Genomic DNA, 17,205 nt, shown 5'->3' on the forward strand with positions numbered 1-17,205 from the left:
GCTGGGAGTTAATCATTGTACAGCAGCTGTGGACTACAAACTACAAAATGATCCATACGAGTCATCAAAAAATGAGGAATGCATTGAAAATCCGTATTCTGCGGTGGAATTTTTTAACAGCTTGAGGAGCTACAACCGCAAAAAAAAAAAGCGCCTGCAGAAATGAAAACATTAAAGAGGTTGATTGAATTTCCACATGTGGACGTGAGAACAGTGTTGCCAGATTGGGCGGGTTTCCGCCCAATTGGGCTTCTTTTGGTTATGTTGGGCGGGTAAAATTGGCATTGGGCGGGTCTATAAAATTTGGGCTGCTTTTCAAAATATTTAGCGGTTTTATTGTCATTATTATTATTTTTCTTATTATTTAAAATATTAAGTAAAAGTATACTAATTAATATATAGCCTAAAAAAAGCATTGTGAATATATGAAACATTACAGTAATCCCCCTGTTTAGTTCCCCCCCCCCCCCGTGAATAACAAAAATCAGCGAATAATTGACGCTGTTTTAAAACTCCCAGAGCCTCTGCAGAGTCAGAACCCTATTCTGCCGTTTGGGTTCATTTCCAAAAGATGGAGATGATGCAGGGCTTTTATTGGCTTTTATTAACCTTGTCAGAATGGTTACAGCTCGAACAAAAATAGCGCAGCCTGCTTATACACTCAGCCGGAGGAGAACGTTCAGCCAACGCGCACCCAGGCAGGCCCCGCCCCCTCTAATCCACCAGTCACCAGCCCACCGCTGATTGACATACGCTGTGGTCCAGCAACTGGCAGTGGCAGAAAGAGGGGGGCGCCATCAAAAGCCATCTAGAGTACACGATACGAGAAACCTATAACTGGATTTTCTGTACTTATTTTATAAAAAAATTTATTATAACAGACTTATTATATAATAATTTATTATTATTGCGTCATTTTTTATTAGGCTACGGCTATACTTTTACGTTCAACATTAGGTTTTTGCTAGGTTGAGATTTGGGCTTGTTTTTATTGAGGTGGGCGGGTTTTACGATGAGTTTGGGCTGGAAACTGTCACTCAGATCTGGCAACACTGCGTGAGAATGCAAACGTCCCAGAGAAAGAGCTGTGCTATCACAGTGCTCAGATGATAGAGAACAGTAGCGCGTTGCAAGAAATTTGACCTCTTGTGATGATAAACACGGCAGAAGTTGCTTCTTGGTAATGATACGAAACAGACACAAAGACAGCACAGACGCTGCATGTCTAACTCTGCACTCTGGGAACGGGTTAGGAAAAGAGAAGATAACTATATGTGAGAATTCTGTCAGCTGGACCTCGGTCTAGTGCTTTTAGGAAGAATTGTTGGGGTTTCCTGACAAAACTGAGGTGCACAGATTGATGCTTCAGATTAGGCTGCAGATGCATCCTTATTTGGTGTCCACTTTGGATCTTTGTTAGCTTCTTCACAGTTCCCCAAAGACAATTTCTGGGTCAACATCCCAGTTCTGCTTTCTGCTTCATATCAAGTCAAATAAGATCTTATCTGGACAAGAGGATGTGAAAAGATACCAAGGTTTATATGTCTGATAGGGACGTTTTTTTTTTTTATTACGGATCACTTGTGAGGATGTTACATGGTTTATGATGTTTGTCTGTGCTGTGATAACGCAGCTGTTGGCGACACAATGGCTTCTTTGTCTCAACTTTATTTGCTTGTCTCATAAAAGTTTTCCTAAAGATCTGACTGAACCTGATAGAAATATAGATCCACATTTTCATTTGCATCCAGTGGGATACAGTTAGTTGGATGATGATCAGTGAGGGTATTATCAGGCTCTGCAGCTCCAGGCAAGCCTGACAGAAAATCTGAGGACTTTTTGGCTAAGTTTGTAATATGAGTCCAGAGAAGTGTTTTTTATTTTATCTATGCTCTGCAAATTGCTCCAGAAGTCCTAAAATTTGTTCAGATGCATCATCCCAGCTCATTTCAGCTTAGTCATGCTTCACTCATCACTGAAAAGACTTACTTGTGACAACCTTCTCACATAACACAAACTTTGAATTCCCTTTGTGAATTCTGAAATGCACCTTTTTCTTTTATTTCAAAACTTTCTGAGCTGCATGTTTGCAATGATAATCGCTCTTGTGGCAGCTGGTGAAAAATCATTGGTACAAAAAAAAGAGTTTAAAGATTCAGTTGAATATCTAAATTCCACTTTGGATGACACATAGAAAGAGGTTAAAGTCTGAATCCTCCTTGCCTAAAGTGCCACTCCAATCACCTTTTGATCTATTGTGAAGGTCTTTTAATTATGATTATGCCATTTTAAGCATGAATTAAAAAAAAAAGTGTTGTTTTCTAGGACATTTACTTCTGCAGAGCGGTTGGAGTTTTAATAAAAATTCGCCTTTAAGTTGTGGGCGGGACTGATGGTGTAGACTAAGCCCACACCTCCTTCCCATCATACATCTGTTTACCTGCTGTCCTGCTAGCTTACAGTCCCTTACAACCCCAACCTAACATTATTGGTGCCACAAAATCAGAGCTGCCCAGTCGTACAGTTTTGAGCCAGCTCAGACGAGGAAAATGAAGGCGTACGTGGATCTATTTGTCTAATAGTGCATGCATCAGAACGAAACAGAGCACGGAGTAGTAGCTTCAATTTAACACTTAAAAGCTTTTTCAATTGCATTTTTGTGTCTGCTCCTGATTCACAATAATTTTGAATATAGAGATATTCAAAAACGCAAACGTATTCTTAGTTTTCTTCAAACATGTCCGACCTCATGAGAAAAATCCGACAAGAACGTGTTCAAATAATCAATCAGAGTGGGTCTTGAACTGTAAATCTTGATGTTAGTATAGTTTGGTGCAATATTGATTTTCTCCTGCAGCAAAATGTAAGGCAATGAGAATGACCAAGTTCATGGAGGATTTAGTCAAAATGAAAATGGGCAACTTGATAAGCTTCACACGAGGAACCTTCCAGAGTTTCTTTCATTAGCAAAAATGAATGACAGGAATGTCACTCTCTGTAGCTGCAGGCTCCCGTCAAAGCTGCTCTGACAGGAATCCTCCTGTCTAATTTATACACTGAAAAAGGCTTGTGTCCACAGGCATAAATTTAGCTGCAGTGCGCTTTAAAAAAGAAGAAAAAGAGAAAAAGCTCGGCCCATAAACTAGCCAGGACACAGAGAGTCAACAATGGGGAGCCATCAGGAGGAGAGACCCGACAGCTGCACTGCTCTGAATCCCAACACGCATTTACACACAAACATGCCCACACACACACACAGATGCACACGGATTCCTTTTATTTTCCTCCTTCTCCCACATGCACCTCTTTCTTCTGTGCTCTCTGACCAGACCCTCTGAAAAGAAGCCAGCCAAGCAGATGTTCTGCTACTGGGCTCACAAAGAGCATGAGAGACTGATGGAGGAATAAAAAGGGAAGGCGAAAGAGGCTTACTTCCTCTGCTGCTCTCACACCAAATGCCATACTGACCTGAGATGCAGTGTGGCTGCAGTCCTCAGGTCTTCATCTCCTATCTCATCATCAGGTCTTGCAAACAGGGATGTGTTAGTCTATTTATGCCTGATTTAGTTGTTTTATTGGTTTGGAAAGTACGTTTCAAAACTGAAATGAAATCATATAAAGGTTTTTATCTAAAATAAAGTTGAAAAGAATTAGAATCTTTCCAAAAGGCCTCAATGATCTGTGGATTTGGTTCAATAAAGTTTTTACAAGAGTGTTTATAATGTAGTTACTTTATTAGCTTCACTGCCTCTGTGTTAGTAAAAATGTTTTCATGTTTTCTACTTCAGTGGTGGCAACAGCAGAGCTTTAGGGTGTTAGTTATTGACCGTAAATACAAGATCGTCAAACCCTTTGATCACGTGACACCACAGTTTAGCAAAGCCAGTTTTTCAGCTCCCAAGTTGGAACTGGTGTTTTCAAACCCCTATCTTTGCAAAAATGGGCAAAATAAACAAACTTGTATGTGGTTGAAACACTCTTAGATAAAATTTGTTTAGTGTAGATAAGTTTACCACCACCTGTCAACCAAAGGAACACTGAAACAGTTTGGGGTTGGATAGGGTGTTTAGTGTTTGTTGTGAATTTGGTCCATTCTGGAGTACATGGGCACTGACTTGGTTGTGTAACAAGCCACCTTGTGGTCATGCTGTGAAGCATGCTACGGCTAATTAACAACAATTTGTTGGTTGTCCAGAGGGACAACCACACTGGATTCACACCTGTGACGAATCTTTATTGACACAACAGTAACTAATTGTACCCATTTTAATGGCCATAAATCACCTGCCTCTGACTGCAGGTGTAAAAAAATGTACAAGTTTTCTCCATGTCATCATTGGCTCCACAGATTATCCTTTTTGTTGAAGTGCAAATCCCTAAATGGACTTGAGCACATATCCCCCACACACGCTCTTCAGCCCACCTGGATGTGGTTGTCCATGACCTTTAACCCTCTGGTTTTGTTTAGAAATACTGTAGAAATATGGATCCCTACGAAGCATCAAAATGGAGACTGCAATGAATTGGGGAATCCAGGAGGTCTTCCCAACCCATAATTAGAACATCCATTGATGACATTGCGGTCAAATCTTTACAGTCCTGTTGTTGCAGCCTTAGTTTTCAATTTAATCCAATGTAAAACGTTAAATCTGGTGTCAATCGTAGGAAGTTTTGTACAAACTTTTGAACTGAACAGAAGGGAAATGGGAAGGTCAAACCACAGAAAGTACCCTTTTTTCTATGTGCTGAGCAACAGCACGTCTATTCTTGGGATGTTGACATTGTCATGTGGGTTATGAACTGTGATTCAAAACAAATAAAACGTTTCCCAGCGGGCAACTCCAGGATTTGTCTGGTTTAAGTTGGCACAAGGGATCAGACACAGCTACATTTTCCTCGGACTTTTGTCAAAAGTTGCGCAAAATTACAGCAAAGACAGACATAGCAGGTTTCTGATGAGACAAGAGAATCAAGGTTACCCATCTGAAGAAAAATCCTGCTTAAGTAGGTGGAAGCAGCAAGTACTTTATTTTTTACAATTTAGTCTGAACAACTCATTTTTGTTTTGTTCGGTCAAAGCTGCCATGCAGCTCCCTCTGACTTCTCAATCCACCCTTGCAAAATCTTTGATTCCAAAATGCTTCTGTCATTGCTTGATGTATCTACTCTTTGGCTTGAGTGATCCAGCTGACATGACCCAACTTCTAGATCCCGGTGGGGTTTATGAAGCCAATGAAAATGGGAAATATAAACTGAGTATTAAGAAAGAAAAAAGGCCATTGTTTCAAGAAAAAAATTGCTTATTTTGTGTCTTGCAAGACAAATGTTTTTCTTTTTTATCAAAAACCTTTTTCAATAGGACATTTTTTTCTTAAAATAAGAAGTCTTGGTGAGACCATTTTTCTCATCCCAAATTGACAGATCTATATCTATATCTATGTATATAAATAGTTTTTTCCCAGGGTGAGGTTTAAAGAGCTCATGTGCACTCACACACCCTCTGCAGCTTTCCAGCAGCTTCCCTCACACATTCCAAGCAGCAGCAGCAGCAAACAAGCAGATTAGGGTTGAAGTAAAGTATGTTTCATTGCTGCCTCTGATGCTCCCGAACCCTTTCATTTCACTGCAACCAATGATAAGGATCAGATGCAGGGTAAAAAAAAAAAAAAAATGAAGACGGTAACAGAAGATAAAACAGTCAATCCAGCCATTTTCAGTGATTGGCAGACCATGTTTTTAAGTCCACATGCTGTGGTTGGAGAGAATGTAACATGGAGAAATGAAGAGGCACCAATGGAACACTAATTCCTCATGACAGAGTAAATCCTGATCATTTAGGAGTAAATGATGATGAAGAGTGAGGAGTTAATCACCATCCTCCTTAATGTTGCTGCAAAGACAGACATTTTTCTCTTTCTTTATTTAAACGCAGGACTAAAAATGTTTTTGCGTAAAGATGAGAATTTTTTTCTGCTGCTGTTTGCTGAATTTCCTTCACAGCTTCCACTGAAGGTGGTAATTTCAAGGCTTGGCTCATAGCAAAAATAAAAAAAAAATAAAAAAAATAAAGAAACCTATCTAACTTTTAGGGTCAAAGCTATTCATCCAAAAACTATTTTAAAAACATATTAGTTTTAAATATTAAAAGCCAACAAGATAATTTAAAAAAAATCATCTTCATACCTTCTTTAAAAGATTTTTTTAGTTGTACAAATGGTTTCAGTTTTACTATTCTTTCGTATTTGTCAAGCGACTTATACAACATTAGTATGTCAGCTATGTTAAAACAATTAAGATAACTAAAATCAATTTAAATGTGCCCTGATCGAAGATAGCTTCTATTTTCTGGCTTAATAATTTTCTATTACGGGTCATTAGTGACGTCTGGGCTTGCATTTCCTGTTGTGACCTCTGCACATTACGCTCAGGGTTGCACTGACTGAGCTGCCTGCTGAGTAATAAGAAAGTCAACAAAAAAGATCTGTTGGCAAACACGTTATAAATCAGCAAAGGGGTTTGATTAACAAAAAAGGTGAACAAAAGGTGGGATTGCATCAACATCAAGCTAGAGCCAAACAAATACGCAGTTACAAGGACTGTTGAAGAGGCTAAATGGAAAAACCACAAACTCTAGAAATAAAGTCACATTTTTACTGTAATTAGGCAGAACAGACGTTTTAGGATATACAACAGAAGTGGTTGCCAGAACTAAAACTTTTATTATTAATGTTTTTGGTGATGATCACATCTTTTTTTGTGGACTTTTTCATTAAGAGAAAATGTGATGCTTTCACTAACGTTAGCAAGAAAACGTATTCTAAAGTATATATAGTTTACCAATCTAAAAAAATAATCATTATTCTTGTTAAGGCAGGGGATGCAATACAAATTGTTGTTATGATTTTTTGTTTTACAAGTCAACTTTCTGAGTTTTACTTAGTCAGTGTGCATTGATATTTATTTCACCAAACATTTGACTTTATAAATGGAATTTGAAATATTGTTTTGATCTTTTTGTTGGTCATAACTTTAAATAGATTAAAAAAAGATGCAATTTAAAAAACTTTCATGGGCTTTATAACTTTTTAAAGTAAACTTAAAACGTTTTTTCCCCATACCCTTCACTTTGTACCAGATTTGACCATTGGTGCGCCCATTTCCCATCATTCTTTTGTTTACACTCTTTCCTGCTACCTTACAGCCCCTCACACCCCCAACCTGACTCTACCAGTGCAACAATAATGCTGACTAATATTGGAGTTATCCAGCCAAGCAGTTTTGAGCCAAACCCCAGCTCTGACAAGAAAACAAAGACGTTCGTGAATTTATTTGTGTGCCAGCGGATGCATTGCAATGGAGTGAAGCACAACGCTTGTGCCCCCCCCCCCTACTTTAGCACTCATATGTCACTGCTACAGGGTTTATACAGTGCACATTTTCATCAGCTCCTATCCACAATTATTTGCATATAGAAATACTTAGAAATGCTATTTTAAACTTTTTTTTTATATATAGTCTCCCATCATGTCAAAAGAACATGTTCAAAAAAGATTTTCATTGGAGTGGGTCTTTAAGGTGGAATTTGGAAAATAAGTAGCTGATTTGGTGTAGTTATCTTTTTAATTAGTGACTTACCAATTTTTTAATAATTATTAATTACATTGTAATAAGGCAAACTTATGTAACATATTCCTTGTTGTTATTTGTTTAACTATTTCTATTGGAGACGTGACGTGAATTTGGACCACATTCATAACTCTAATTATAATAAATATTTTCAGACTGTTTTATTGTTGTGATAATCGCCTGGCTTTGTGAAGTTCAGCTGAAAACAGATGTTCGTAATTTCCTCTCAAAGCGGAAATAATTCAGATTTATTGTCGCTTTCATGGCTCAGCCTGAGCAGGAGATGTGTGAACTTTGAACCGGGGAAATATTCCAAATATCCGAGCCTGCAAACACACGGAGAGGTGAGGCGCTAGAGAGGAGGAGAGGCAGGAGAGGAGGTGGTGCAGTCGAGCACACAGAGTCAGGAGAGCTCGGAGGCGGCAGAGAGGAGGTGACAGTGGAGAATGGAGAGGAGCACGTCCGCGCGGCGAGCTTTGACCGAAGAGAAGCCCTTCCCTTCTGGAGCGCGCGCGCCGAGAGACACCGGGAGGAATTAGCCGAGAGGGGAAGGAATGGCCGATCCTCTGCGGAGGACTTTATTAGCCAAACTCCGGGGGAAGAAGTCCAAGAAAGGAGCGACGCTCGGCGGTGGATTCGGCTCCGCCGCTGCGGCGAATGGGGGCCACGAAGGTAAAGCAAAAGTTTCGCGAGACTCCGACGAGGCTAGCGGGGTAGTTTCGCTCGCAGGGCTGGATCTCTCCGCCGAGAGAATGAGCACCTACGAGAACTGCGCTGAAGGAGCGACGCAGCCGAGCGGGGGGGTCGTGGTAGTCCCGCACAGTTGCGCAGCTGAGTTGGCCGCCTCACCGCCGAGCACCGGGGGCAGGGTTAACAAGGAGCTCCCGGGGGTCCCACTTCAAAGAGACGCAGTGTTAGGGGGGGAGGAGGTCGGGAGCCAGCCGGGGTTCCCGCACGTCCCGCGGAAACACTCGGTGTCGTTCCCGCGGCAGTGCAGGGTCGGGGACTCGATCGGCTTTGGGGACAACTCCAACCCTGTTTCATCGAGAGCGCAGGTACAGGCGGGGGCCCTTCAACCCACAGAGGGGAAGGGGGGGCAGCCCCCAGTGCAGGTGTTAGCATTACAGGAACCCAGCAACCAGATTCTGGAAAAAGACGACCCCAACTCCAGAAATATGGAAGTTTTACCCCCAGATTTGGAAAACTGGGGGCCCACACAAACTTTCTTCCCAACGCAGTTACATATATGTGTGTCTCAGGAGGAGCCCCTCCAGTGCCCTTTAGACAGTGAAGATGAGGATTACTATGACAATGAAAATCTTCCCTTTTATGAAACCCCCAGACCAAAATTGGACGGTGACAGAGTTGAGGGTTCAGAGCCCAGGCAGGGCAGAGGACAGGCTGAAAGCGCTCAGGAAACTGACAGGCTCAGAAACCGGCTGCAGGAGGCCTATTACCTCCTCATCAACGCCATGAACGATATCAACCTGGATGTCCAGCAGACTAACAGCGGCGTAGCTGAGCGGCAAGCCGCCTCCTCCTGCAGCAGCCGCTCCAGAGACAGCCTGTGCTCCAGGTTGTCTGTCAAAATCATCGACAGCGACTCCTGGTCATCAGGAGGCGACCACAGTCCTCAGCAGGTGTCTGACACTGACTCACTCCTTCTCTGCCTTGCCGGAGCTCTGGAGTCAAAGGGGAGGCTTATCAGTAAGAGTGTGACCAACCTATCGTTGACCAAAAGGCCCACGTTGTTGCGGTGTGCAAGTGATGGAGCCATCAGGTATCAAAGCGGGCCCTCTGCTTGTGCTCAGACTTCTGGAGTCCAACATGCACACGATGACCAAGAGGAAGCAGAGACTAAAAAGGATGATGGTGTCACGCAAGCAGGTGAGCTGTCTGAACCTCAAATGCTTTGCAGAGACGACAGCAGCGAGGAGTTGCTGCAAGGCTGTGGTGAGCAACTCAATGAGAGCAGCAGCTCGGTTAACAGCCTGACAGGGTCTTCCGACAGCAACTCTGAGGCTGCGCCACATCCTGGTCAGGACGGCAAGCAGGACTCAGTCCAAGTCCGAGCGCGGGTGTGTGGGTCAGCCAGCAAAGCCCACGGTGTTACGGTCAACAAGATGCAGGAGTGGATGCACAAGGGGCGCCTGCTGTCGTCCGAGATGAAGCAGCGGATTGAGGGCTCCTCTCTGCCCCACCAGGACCGTCTCCGTCCTCAGGCTCCCCCCGTCTGCTGCAAACCGGCGCTCCAAGGCGGAAAGTCCGCCAAGGCCAAATCGCCTCAACACCAGCCAGGTAGGGAGGTGATCCGGCGGGGCCTCGACTCCAGGAGATCCTCTGAAGTCAGAGAGACCTCATGCTTCCTCCTCTCCTCTTGATTACCGTCATCCTCCTCCACTCATAGTCAGCTCCGTCTGCTGGGGGTCCACTCCACTTCTGGATGCAAAGCAAAAGGACGAGACCCCTCAGACCTCTTGCTTTCTTTTAAAACCCCTTTCCCTGGTGGCGGGTTCTGTCCTTTACACTAATATAGGTGCATTTTAACATAAAATTAATCACACACCCGGTTGTAGGGCAGAATACTCACAGTGTACATCAGTAACTACTAACTCAAACGGCTGGTAGTGGGTTACATGTGGTGTTGGGTTTTGTGGGTGTGTTTATGTGATTATGATGACATGCCAAATGATTTAGTTCCAAACAAAAGCAGGTAAACATCTGTATCAGAAAACTGCATGGTGCCTCATTTTTCTGTTTGGAAAATCTCACTGATATTATCTGACTGAATATTGTTGTTTTGTTTTTTCAATAAGACTTTTAATCATGATTATGCTGTTTTTAGACAAAATCAAAAACGGGGACACAGTTTGGCATGGAGCAACCCCGCTCCCTTTCCCGTCACCCGTAACAGAGTTATCTGTATAAACGCACTCCCGCCGGCTTACAGCCCTTCACACCCCCAACATAACATTACCGGCGCATCAAAAATGGCGATCAATATTGGAGCTATGCAGATGCCAGCTCGGACGAGGAAAACGAAGACGTTCATGGATCTAGTCATCTATAAGTGGTTACATCAGAATGGAGCAGAGCAGGGAGCTTGTGGCCCACCAAAAGCATTTCTTATTTCATTTTCTTTTTCAAATGGCATTTTTTTTCTGCTCCTGATTCACTATCATTTGATCGAATAAATACTGAGAACTGCAATTTTAAGCGCAATTTTCTTTACATACTCCTCCAGCATCTAAAAAATATCACAAGAACTTTTTAAAAACATTTTAAAAACATCCATTTTTCCTTGGAGTGGGTCTTTATTGTGTGCTCCTTTTATTTTTGTAACAGTCTTGGTAAACGTCATGTTTGTCATTAGTCATGTTGGTTTCTGGAAGGGGTCAGAAGCATCAACTCTTTTCACAGAGCCATATCTCCTTTTAGCTTCCAAAGTGGTTTTGTATTAGCTCTTTTTTTTGTTGTTTACTACAGCAAAAAGATGATTTGCTCTGCGTGCCGCCCGTCCTCGCCTGCATTGTTAGAAACCGTGTGTGGCAGCTGGCCAAGGGGCATCTCTGTTGACTTCTTGCCACCATTGGCTTATTTCAGCTCCAACTACTCCGCTCTTTCCTTCGCTGGTTTTTATTTGAAATAAAGTCAGAGCTCTGTAGATATTAGTTTCCATGCAACCCTCAATTTTCCCTCTCATTTTTTCCCCGTTTTGCTTCGCTTTCCCTCCTTCCTTGTTCCTGCTGAACATTTCCACAGCTGTGGCCAGAGGCATCCAAAGTGGGGGGAAAAACGCTGCAGTCGTTTTCAGTGGTAGTTGTGTGTGTATGTGTGTGTGTTTGTCTGAGAGTAGGGGAGGGGGGCGATTGTGCTGTCATGTCCCCTTCCTCCCCAGTCATTTGCACTTGACAGCCCCATGGTAACATGCATTTTAAAGAGACTTTGGATTGAATTTTTCAGATGCCATCCCTGTTGTTTAACTTGTTTGGTTTGTGTCACTTAATTCCACACCATGACTGAACAAAATGAAGAGTGATTAAGTATTTATCAAGGTCAGCCTTGGGCTTATCGTACCACTGATGGCCTCTCAGTATCATATAAAAAGCCATTTGAAATAAAAGGCCAAAGCTCTCAAAGGCTTTTGTGAATTACTTGGGTTGGGTTAATCACCTTTTAGATTTGTGGACTTTTCTCTAATTCAAGTATGTATTTATGTACTTTTAGTTTTTTGAAAGCACAGCCTCTTCCTCCTCTGGTTTTGAAAGTTATACTAAAATGCAAAGTCGTTGAAGAACATATCAAGCTCAAGTAGTTTGTAGCTACCTTGTTCTTGTCCTGACTTGTCTTTTAAATTTAATTTAAACCTTCTATAATTGTGTATTTTTGTGTTGAGGCAAATTGGGAATGAGTGTAGGTAAAATCAGGCCACTGTTTACACATAGAGGATTTGCTACAATAAGGGGCTAGCTCGTCTGCAAAGAGATGGTCTCTAATGCTAATAATAAGAATATTTTACCACCAGAAGCTAGCATGTCGACGTAGCTCAGCTAACATCTTAGTATAGGTTGACAGTGCTTAGCTAAATTAAAGTTGACTAATTTGAACTAAATGTATTAATTCCTAGTTTACCTTGACTTAGGTAGATTTACCTAAAAATATTAAACCGCAGTTTACATTGTCTTAGCTTAACCATAGATATGGCTTAGTTTCTGGCCAACAAGTCATTTAAAGCCTCTTTCACACCATATAACACATATTGTACACCAATATTATCATTTTCTTGTTAGGATTTCTATTACTGCTTCTCTTAGCTTTGGGGTTTTTGTGTTAAATGTTTTAAATAAGAACATAAAAACTAATTATGACTTCACAAAAAAGATAACTAAGTAAATAAAAGTTTTAGTATGTAAACTTCTGAATTTTAAGTTTGAGGATTTTGTGAGGCTTTGGACACAATCACTGCTTTTTCGTTTGTTTCATTTCAAGCTAACTAGCTTGTAAACCTAAATTAGAATAATGATTTTACTTTAAATTATTTGATTCTCATAAACTATAAAGTGCATTGCAAATTAAATCCAGCATGTTATAAAATTCCTGTTTATCTGAACTCTGTAGTGCTGTAATTTATGCAATAGGTCTTGTTTGTACAGATGTTCAGGACTTTACACGCATATGCAGGTGACATGAAATCCCTTTAAACCGTTGTCGATTCTTGTCTGAAGGTTTCGGTATCTCGTTTCTACATTGTTCCATAAATATAAAATGTGCTGCCTCACATCTCTGGGGTATTTTTCTGTTTTTTATTTGGTATTTTGCACATTTTCAACGTGACTTGAGGAGGTACAATGATTTGTCTTGTCTCGTGTTTTGTACGCGGACAGATTTATGGAGGATGCTTGCTCTAAACACGGATCAGGTGATGGAGGACAAAGCTGAGGTATCAGGTTAATGTTAGATTGATTTACAACATATGAGTCACGGTAATGATCATTGCTCAGCAGCATCAGCTGCCTTTTTTATTTTTTTGGGAGTTTTGGACTTTCTTGTGTGTCCATGTGGGTGTTTTTTCTGTTCTCTTTTTCCGGTAGAATAGATTCCCCAAAACTCTACAAAGTAGAGAAGAATTTAGATTGGAAGCCAACAAACATATCAGACAGCTGTGCCAGGTCGCATCAGCGGGACGCAAGTGTTGACATGTGATGTAACCCCGAGCGATCCCAGCTCTGTCCTGGTGTAAAAAGAAAAATCGACACAGAGAATCTACATTAGCATATGAATGAGTGTCAACAGGAATGTATGGCATATAACAACAGATTCCCTCTGTAGGGGCTCAGCAGCCCTGTATACACAACAAAGTTTTGTTCTCTTGGAAAAAGAAAACTAGCTGGTGTGTGTGTGTGTGTGTGTGTGTTTGGGTCTTATTATAAAGGAGTCTGTAAAGAAAACAGAATTCAGGAAAGAAATTAAAGTCCTCTGGGAAAGTGGATCAAGTGCTTTGTCTTAGTGGAGGAAAAGATTTAGCCACTCACAAGGTTTAGACGTGTAAATAATTGGTCTTACTATCAGACTCACATGGCACAGGTCCACACAGGCCCATGCAACTCTATCCTTGATAACCTTCGAAAGTATAACATTCTTCACCGTGTCAGCACGATCGCTGCCTTTCTATGAGCTTCATCACAAAGAGCCTTCAGGTTAGGGATGTGAAATGGTTCGGCATCAAGTGGAAGTTTTTTCTTTTTTTTTTTCTTTTTGGTAAGCATCGTGTTTACATTCACAAAGAATGTGATGCTGAAACTTATCAGCATGTTTTTTTGATTGCTAGGTCCTATTCTTTCTGCTTGAGCATACATGGCACAGAAAACACCAATGTAAATTCCCCTAAATCGTCAGGCAATCAGTACTTTTATGAAGGGAATTGTTGTTAGCATTCATGTTTACATTTTTTACCAATCTTCTCTATACCAACAGAAGAAACCCAACATAACTTAAGAAAAGCTAACTGTGGTTGGAATTGGGTTTTAAAACCTTTTCAGACTTTGTTGTCAAAGTAAAAGGTTCTGAGTTTCTAGCTGAATCTTACCTTCAAGTGTTTTCAGTGAAACAGCATCTAATAAATGGTGGACACTGTGTGCTTTGCAGAAGGCTGTTTGTGCTGCTTCGTGTGGGTTGTGTCCACACTTTAGTCCATAAATAAGTATTCTTTGCAGAACTTAGATTTTGATGAAGTCTTCTAAGTCAATTTGTTGCCAGACTGCACTGAATATTTCTGCTTTGAACTGTGGAGGTGGAAAACCATGGTTTTTCTTAAAATGTTAGTTTTATTTGGATAAAGGTGACCTTTTGGGCACCAATTTTTAAAAAACCTTTTTCCTTTTTTGCTTTCCTGTTTAAATATTTTTTAAAACTTTATTGGAAAGCACCCTAAGACATTCCACTTTCAAAAAGTCCTGCAGAGCAAACAGCTCAAATCAAACATTAAAACACAGATGTGCTGCTATAAAAAAAAGGGAGCAGACACTTGGCAGCTTTTAAAAAAGAGTTAATGTCTCAATGATTAAGCTCAACATTATTACATATTAATATATATTTTTTGTTGGAAAAGCTGTTGCTCCCGCAAAGAAGTGTGACAGTGGAAGGTGGTGTAAATCTGCGGGCTGGAATGCTGTTCGTGTCAGAACACGCTTCCCTTTTCCAGCTAAGAAAGACCCCTTGGAGGAGACAGGCATTCCAGCAACAGCTCCACGCACAACCATCGCTTTCCGTCTTTTCTTTCTTCCTTTGCTGGGGCTGTGAGTGTCTGGAGAAGCTTTGGTTTTACTAGGTATCCTTTCCTTAAATTATGATGAATTTACAACAAAAAAAAGTGCTGGAAAAAAGACAAATTTTAGCTCGGGAAAGGTTTAAATCCAGCTGCTGTTGCAAGTTTCTTGTTAAATATAGAAGCAGAAAAGATCATCTTAAAAAAAAAAAAAAGGAAAAAGCAAACTTGCCTCTGAAAAGTGACAGAATGATAACAAGCATCTTATCAAGGGAAAAGGAGTGACACAATCAAATTTAGGTCTTCACTGATATTTAAGGATCAACAGAAGTCAGCGGAGCCCTACTCTGCTTTTGGATCTAAGTCCTGTAGGACTTTTCTGGATTTCACAACACAGAAGAACAGCAGCAGGTTTAATTGGCAAATCCCCTTTCACGTTTTCTAACGACAAAGTAACTTCTGTCCGAAATAATAAAAAAAATATCCCCCAAAACTATAACCTTCCCAAATGTATTTCCACCTAGAGCGGAGAGCTTGTCATTATTGCATGTGGAGGGGTTCGCCCGAAAGCTGGCAAGGATCAAAACAGTCTTTTATTCCAGGTTGCTATACAAGTTGGAGCAGGACCCTGCCCTCAGCAGCGCGAGTTCCCTGTCACAAACACGCATTTGACTACTTCTCTGGGCTGCTGCTCAACAAGGCCTTGTGTGTATGTGTGTGCGTGTAGGTATTTGACGAAAAAGCTGTTGACATACTTATGACCAGGCTGGAACTCCTTTATCCATGTCTTCAGGGCTTTTAAATGACCAAGTATCTACATTATTGAGTCTTTTCACCCGCCTACTTTATGTTCTCAGCAGTTTCTTGCTTTGTTTTCTTCCTAAAGCTAAAGCAGTTCAATGAGCACTTCTGTCAAGGAAGTCTCTAAAAGAGTGTGGCTCATTTTAGTCCCTTTAGACGGCACAAAACAGGCACCATGTTTGTGGTTTTCTGATACAGAAGTTCTCTTAAACTTCAAGGCTGAACGGGACTTCCTGTATTTCAATTTTCCTCACCGAATTTAAATGTTATTGTCTCCTGGCAACACTGCTTAAACTCTGTCTGTCTGCTTCTCCATCATTCTTTCAGCTTTCATTGAGAATGCCCAAATGGCGCACGCCAACGGTCGATCCACCAGCGAGCTCTCGCCATGGAAGCCACAGCAAATCAGCATCACTGTCTCCAAGAAACGCAACTGGCTGCAGCAGAGCTACCAGGCGAAGAACTTCTGCACCAGAGAGGATCTGCATGGGATGCTGGGAGTTGAAGAGGAGGACAGCCAGGGCTCTCATCAGCCACCGCCTCCCCCCAGTCTCTCCCCGGATGGTCTGAGATTCTCGGCAATAGTGCCGCCACGGCCAGTACGCCTGCAGCTACCTCAGGTTTGCTTCCCCTGCAGAGGTTGGAAACTTTGGTTTTAAAAAGCTCCTGTGGTAGCAACCTGTTAAGAAGTTATCAAGTCTTTGTTGACAAGTCCAAGTCAAGTCTTATATATAAAACAGGCGGTCCCTAGTCGCAAAACATCACTGTGTTGTGTCTGTGCTACCCCTTCTTCACAGTAAAGCTTTTCTTTTCTTGGTTTAGATGGGCGTCAGTCAGAAAAAGGTGTCACCTCAGTGTCGGAGCGTAGATCCAACAGAGGAAAACGATGCAGACGATGAGGGGGAGATCTGGTACAACCCCATACCAGAAGACGACGTACCTGACATCTCCCACCGACCCTCGGTGCGGGTGCTGCTCCCACAGGACCCCCACAGGAAACTGAGCAGAGGGAGGGATGCTGTTCAGGTTGGGAGGACCCTGGAGGGACCCAGTGGAAGTGGGCAGGAGGTCCGCGTGGAAGGCCTCGGCAGCAGTTCAGGAGATGTGAGCCAGGGGAATGCTGCACATTCCACACAGGCTCCACATCCCCACAGACAGATGCCTGTGTGCAAACCTCAGGAGGAGGGCGGGGCTTCTGCAAGTAGACTAACAGGTAAGGGACAACAAACTACCTTCATCCTTCCTGTGTTCGTTGACAGTTGTCTTCTCTGCTTGTCTGAGATGAGGATTTATGTCTTACTTTTGTGGTTTTGCGACCATCAATGACAGCTATCAAACTTCCCAACCAAGAATTTGCAGACTTGGACACCTATAGCTCTGAAGCACGCCCAAAACACCCTTAAAAGTTAAAGAAACATGTCCAACAGACCAGAGGTCAGGTAGCTTTTAGGGATCTAGATAATCTGTGACAATGGTTGTGCTTTGAGTTGTTGCGTTGGTTTTTGTGCAAACAG

General features: G+C 41.9%; 1 protein-coding gene across 3 annotated transcripts in view; it reads left to right on the plus strand.

The window, feature by feature from the left end:
• The first annotated feature begins 7,974 nt into the window (after positions 1 to 7,974).
• Positions 7,975 to 17,205, plus strand: part of syde2 (synapse defective 1, Rho GTPase, homolog 2 (C. elegans)) — a 53,343-nt gene continuing 44,112 nt past the window's right edge. For 2 of the 3 annotated variants that reach the window (XM_023954337.2, XM_023954338.2), the window contains exons 1-3: positions 8,022 to 9,924; positions 16,019 to 16,311; positions 16,514 to 16,904. In XM_023954337.2, coding sequence (XP_023810105.1) covers positions 8,181 to 9,924; positions 16,019 to 16,311; positions 16,514 to 16,904 — 2,428 coding nt within the window. In that variant the 5' untranslated portion in view covers positions 8,022 to 8,180. Of the gene's footprint in view, positions 9,925 to 16,018; positions 16,312 to 16,513; positions 16,905 to 17,205 lie in introns of all 3 variants that reach the window. The other variant, XM_023954339.2, reaches the window with a different exon arrangement.

This window comes from Oryzias latipes, chromosome 4, assembly GCF_053564925.1.
Source record: "Oryzias latipes strain Hd-rR chromosome 4, Olatipes_Hd-rR_3.1".
NCBI classification, from domain to species: domain Eukaryota; kingdom Metazoa; phylum Chordata; class Actinopteri; order Beloniformes; family Adrianichthyidae; genus Oryzias; species Oryzias latipes.